Here is a 6,000-nt window from a genome sequence, read left to right as displayed (position 1 = left end):
TGATGCACCAGCCGCTTATATTACAGGACACTGGATTACTACAAAACTCGTAAGATTATAAGTTTCAATGACGACTTACTGTTGGAGCAAATTACAGGATAGCGAGGTAGCACAGCAAAGACTGTACACGCAAAAAAATAAGAAAAAGGACTGTCCCATTTTAACTCTGGGCATTGCTGCACGTACACTAGATGTGTATAGTATGTGTTTGTAAAAAAAAAAAAGGTGTGTATAGTATGTGGATCATTGTACGAACGGCCCATAAGTGGCTGGTGCACTGCTTTCAAAAACAAAGATTGGCATGATACTTATTCAAGCCGTGAATTTGTGAGGCCAAATATACACATGACGTTTTTTTTTTTTTGCGGTGGAAATATACGCATGACGCTGTTTATTTCTTTAAAAGATGCAACTATTGCTGCAACTCTAGTTCTGTGACAATATCAATGTTTTCGCATCATGAACCGTCATGCTCTAGAAGTGTATTATTAATGCAACACTAAAGTTATGTTGCTAATTCAGTTGATACAGGATTCATGTTTCCGATTGTTAAATATGTATGTATAATACTCCGCATCTATAGTAATGTGTCTGGAATGTTATTGGCACATGTCTTTGCAAAAATAAATAAAAAGTATTACTGGTAGTAAGTATGCAGTGAATATTGGCCATGACTTCAGCTATGTGTAATGGACCATCGAAGCAAAGAGATGGATTATTCACGGGAGAGCGAGCGAGCCCAGCAAGGGCTGGCCCATTTTTTACTGTATTTTGTATACTATTAGGACCACTGTACAAATGTGCTATGGAGCTTCTGTAAATGTGGCTGTAGCTGGATCTTGTCCATTATTCCTCCTCTATCAAACGGCCCATAAGTGGCTGGGTGCACCAGTTCTGCAGGTTGCACTGGATACATGGTGGGATCTTGTCCATTATTCCTCCTCTATGGAAAGGCCCATAAATGGTTGGGTGCACCAGTTTTGCAGGTTGCACTGGATACATTCTCCTATATAACTAGCTAGCGCCCTGCATAGCGCCGGCACATTGATTATGTAAGTAACACTACTCCACTAGCACTAGGCGAAACAATAACACTACTCTATATGGGTTTCTACACGCGTTCTTCCTCAGAAGCACGGGTAGCTTGGATGCTCCTGCTGCTTTGCTCGTGCACACTGTTACTCAGGGCACACGGAGGAGGATCTCGCAAGGTAACTAAGCTTGATCGGTACTATATGCATGTTTAGAGTGCATGCACGTACGACTCTAGTATACGTAACGGTGCATGTCAAATCCTAGATAATTAATTGACCATGAATAATATACATCTGCATGTATGCCTCTCTAGCTTTACATAACCTACCTAGGCGATGTGAGGCATGGGCACCCAGATGATGTCGTCGCCTCGCACCATGACATGCTCGGCACTCTTCTCCAAAGGTACCTTGTAGAACGAAATTAGTTAATCAAACGGCCTTTGCTTAATTTGTAGTACCACTGACTTTTGAAACTTTGTAGCAAGGAGGAATCTGTGGCCTCCATGGTCTACCACTACAAGCATGGTTTCTCGGGCTTCGCCGCCATGCTCACCCAAGACCAAGCAACAAGACTTGCAGGTCATCGCACAGAGTTTTGCTTTGATTTCTAGCTAGCTAACCTGGTTTGATCTAAGATCCATTAAGTCCTATAATAAGTAGCTAACGTGCATGTTTACGCGCGTGCAGAGTTTCCGGAAGTCATCAGCGTGAAGCCGAGCAGGAGGGTCAGGACCACCACCACGCGGAGCTGGGACTTCCTTGGGCTCAACTACCAGTCCTCCCACACGCCGGCCAGTGAGCTGCTCCAAATGAGCAACTTCGGAGAGGACGTAATCATCGGAGTTGTTGACACCGGTCAGTCATTATATTAATTGGCACCATCTCAGCTTACTTTTACTTGGCCGTCCACTCACTAATACTAGTTGTTAATGGATTGAAAGCCGGCCACTAACTAATATACTACTCCCTTTCCGTTGCTAAATATTTGTTTTCTAAAGATTTCAACAAATGACTATGTACGGAGTAATCGGTTAATGGATGCAGGGATCTGGCCGGAGTCAAGAAGCTTCAGCGATGTAGGGTACGGACCGGTGCCAGCGAGGTGGAAAGGGGAGTGCCAGACCGGGCCGGACTGGGGCATCAACAACTGCAGCCGGAAAATCATCGGCGCGCGGTTCTACACCGCTGGGGTCCCCGACGAGTACCTCAAAAGGGACTCGCTGTCACCGCGGGACCACTACAGCCACGGCACCCATTGTGCTTCCACCGCAGCTGGCTCAGCCGTAGGCGTGGACGGCGAGGAGGCTAGCTTCCACGGCCTTGCTGCGGGGGTGGCGCGGGGAGGCGCACCGCGCGCTCGCATCGCGGTGTACAAGTCCATCTTTGCTGGCTACGGTGATTCAGCCACTGTGCTGGCCGCCATTGATGACGCAATCCACGACGGGGTGGATGTATTGTCGCTGTCCCTCACTGTGCCGTACGAGAACTCGTACGGTGCCCTGCACGCGGTCCAGAAGGGGATCACTGTGGTATACTCCGCGGGAAACGACGGACCCAGGCCGCAGACCGTCGAGGATACCTCGCCTTGGGTCCTCACTGTAGCGGCGAGCAAGATCGACCGCTCGTTCCCGACGGTGATCACGTTGGGAAACAAGCAGCAAATGGTGGGCCAGTCTCTCTATTACCAAGTGAAGAACATCAACTCATCATCACACACGGCTAGAAATTTCACAAAGCTTATATGTGCACAATCGTGAGTACAAACGAAAAAACTCCCTAGCTCTGACCTGACCAACCATGCATGCATGAAATATCTTACCCATGCTTGAACTTGATTTGCTTTTCTGGATCTAGTTGTGTGCCGAGACATGAGGTTCTTCATCATATTGACGTGAAAGGGGCTATCCTGGTGTGCTTAAATGATAATGACGCGATCAATCCATCAGATGATTTCCACCATGCGGCGAAGTACGTGGTGGAAGGCGGGGGATCCGGGCTCATCTTCGCGCAATACACAACGGACACCCTGAGTTCCACAGTGGCTTACTGCCCGGGCATCGCCTGCGTTATCGTCGACATCTACATCTCCAGGAGGATATGCCAATACGCATTCGACTCAAGGTACGTCCACACAAGTAATTCTACAGTTACGGATTAAAACCTACTGATGTGGCATCACTTGGTTGGAAAACCCACAGTAAAAATACGTGAGTGCAGTCTGTAATTTAGCTTTTGGCGTACGTACACAGACTACACCATAAAAGTTTCAGGAAAATTATACAAATAAAATGGATTCCATATGTTTAGCTCTGAATCTGATCTTCTTTTTGCAATAAACAGCTCGCCCACAGCAAAAATCGAACCCACGCGCACCGTCATGAGCAAAGATGTGCTGGCTTCGAAAGTGGCGTCCTTCTCTTCGAGAGGCCCATCGGCTGATTACCCGGCCTTCATCAAGCCTGACGTAGCTGCGCCCGGAGCCAACATCTTAGCAGCAGTGGGAGATTCTTACGTAACTAAGTCAGGAACGTCCATGGCAGCCCCGCATGCAGCGGGTGTCGCCGCGCTGCTCAAAGCTCTGCACCCGGATTGGTCTCCTGCTGCAATAAAGTCAGCCATCGTCACCACTGGTTAGTAACAACATGCAAATCCAATTAATCCTAGCTAGTTCATGCACATGTGGTCTTTACCTAAGTTTTGTTGGTTTTGCTTGCATGGTACAATGAAGCGCATGTAACTGATGGACACGGCATGCCGATCCTAGCGGAAGGACTACCGCGGAAGGTCGCCGATCCATTCGACTATGGAGGCGGGAACATCAACCCATGCGGGGCAGCTCATCCCGGCCTAATTTATGACATTGATCCACACGATTACAACAAATTCTTTCAATGCGCCAATGTCAAGGAGGGGATATCTGCGATCGCAAGCTGCAACACCACCTCTATGCCAGAGTATAACCTCAATCTGCCGTCCATCTCGGTTCCCGATTTTAGGAGCGCGATCACCGTCTCGAGGACGGTAACCAATGTCGGCGAGCTCCATTCTGTGTACCACGTTGTAGTCCAGAGCCCGACTGGAGTCAATATGGAGGTTTTCCCGGATGTTCTGGTGTTCGATGCTGCGAACAAAGTCCGGAAATTCGAGGTGAAGCTGTCACCTATCTGGAACTTTCAAGGGGGCTACACGTTTGGCAGCATCACTTGGCAGAATGACCGACAAGTAGTGAGGATTCCAGTTGCGACCCGGATTACGATTCAGGATTTCTATGCGGATGTTGCATAATGATAAAATAAAACCACATCTCATGCTTAAAATAAAATCAAGACCCACATGACACCTACTAGGAAGCCATATCACCTGACATGTGGGCCCTCTCTCTCTCTCTCTCTCTATGTAACAAGATGAGGTGCTTTAAATTGTATCAAGAGCAGATGAATTGTAAAAATCGAATGGATGCTTATAAATTTGCTTTTGCTAATTTTCAGTTGCCTTAAATTTTTTGAAAAAATTCAGGTCGCCTAGCAAGTCTGACAAGTAGAGCAAAACTTGTCATGATGGAAACCTAATGGTAAATCTGGTTCAAACTAGAGTTTTGGCTCTTAAATCTGGTTCAACGCGACACAAAATATTATACTAAGTGTAAGTCTCAGCACCACCATTGTGATCCTTGTGGTGGTGCCCAATTCTTCACTCTTGTGTCGCACCGACGAGGTAACGCGAGACACTCTCCCGTGCCCTCCTACCCTCCCTGCTTCACATCAAGCCATCTATCCCTACTACGTACTGCTCCCTAACAATCCTCACTATTGTAGCAAGGACACAATAAAAATTTGCCACCGCCCGAACTTCGACATAGATGCACTCACGATGAGCCGAGATTTGGCTATAAATAGCAGCCCCTGAATCCCGCAATCACGCACACTTCCATGTCTCGTCTTCCTCGACTCCAACCAACTCTCCGATCTCCACCGAAACTTGACCAAAAAAACACTTGTTGGGGCCCAAAGTTCATAGGCTTGTAGCAAACAATAGAGTTTTCCCTTGGTAGTCGTAACTAATGTTATCCATCCACGTGAAAGAATGTTGAAAAAAAATATCTCCTACAACAATTCAACATAAAAAACTCTTGTGCCATGGTTTCATCCGTGCCAAATGCACTAGCCATGATTAAAGATGATTTCCTAAGGCCAAACTCATATTTTCAATAGCCCTTTGATGGCCAAGTAACGGACAGATTGTGTGGTGTGGTGCACCCTAAGGTCATCACAATGGCCTTGGCTCCATCACCAAGGGACACGCACATCACATAGCTAAGGTGAGTTATATCCCTTAGAACATCTCCAACAGACGCGCTACATAAGCCGCGCGCCAGAAAAGATGTCTATATAGCGCGCGAGACAAAAACTAGCGCTCCAGCAGCCGCGCTAAGACCCCGCGCGCGGTAAACAAGGTTCAGCGCGTTGGGGAAAACAGCATCGCGCGCATCATATTTGGTGCGACTGTGCAAAATCTAGGCTGCTGCAGGTGGGACTGCCGGATGGGGCGCCGTATTTTAAGCGCCTGCTGGAGCAAGCGCCCTCCTGCGCGCAAAAAAAAGGCTATTTTGGCGAGCATTTTTTTGTGCGCAGAAGGGCGCTGGCTCCAGTGGCACCAGCAAGCGCGCTAAATTTCCAATGCGCGCGAGCAGCCGGCGCTTGCAAATATGATTTACATGTCCATTTGACATTATCATGATGTTTCAAACATTAAACAAATGTGCAAATTAAATGTTGGAGCAACATAGCATAGTTCAATTGCACGGCATAGTTCAAAATCACCCAACCAAGTTCATGACAAATAAAAGTTCACACAAACAAATGGCACATCAACAATCATGCCACATCATCATCATCCTCTTCTTCCTCCTCATCCGAAGATGATTCTGTTGGGGAACGTAGTATTTCAAAAAAAATCCTACAAT

At 47.2% G+C, this 6,000-nt stretch overlaps 1 protein-coding gene across 1 annotated transcript; it reads left to right on the top strand.

Annotated features, from left to right (window-relative positions):
• Nucleotides 1-1,027: 1,027 nt before the first annotated feature.
• Nucleotides 1,028-4,518, top strand: LOC123183167 (subtilisin-like protease SBT3.9). The gene is made up of 8 exons (XM_044595917.1): nt 1,028-1,211; nt 1,349-1,440; nt 1,519-1,616; nt 1,725-1,892; nt 2,082-2,790; nt 2,892-3,158; nt 3,378-3,667; nt 3,766-4,518. The coding sequence occupies exons 1-8, from the start codon at nt 1,104-1,106 to the stop codon at nt 4,320-4,322; spliced, it is 2,289 nt and encodes a 762-aa protein (XP_044451852.1). The 5' UTR covers nt 1,028-1,103; the 3' UTR covers nt 4,323-4,518.
• Nucleotides 4,519-6,000: the final 1,482 nt, after the last annotated feature.

The sequence above is a fragment of the Triticum aestivum genome, chromosome 1D (assembly GCF_018294505.1).
Source record: "Triticum aestivum cultivar Chinese Spring chromosome 1D, IWGSC CS RefSeq v2.1, whole genome shotgun sequence".
Taxonomy (NCBI): domain Eukaryota; kingdom Viridiplantae; phylum Streptophyta; class Magnoliopsida; order Poales; family Poaceae; genus Triticum; species Triticum aestivum.
Note: the sequence above shows the minus strand (reverse complement) of the source record. Positions and strands in the feature narration are given on the sequence as shown.

Coding starts and splice junctions, on each gene's coding strand:
- LOC123183167 (XM_044595917.1), top strand. CDS start 1,104: ATGGGTTTCTACACGCGTTCTTCCTCAGAAGCACGGGTAGCTTGGATG. Junction 1,893..2,081: donor CATCGGAGTTGTTGACACCG/GTCAGTCATTAT, acceptor TAATGGATGCAG/GGATCTGGCCGGAGTCAAGA. Junction 2,791..2,891: donor AAGCTTATATGTGCACAATC/GTGAGTACAAAC, acceptor TTCTGGATCTAG/TTGTGTGCCGAGACATGAGG.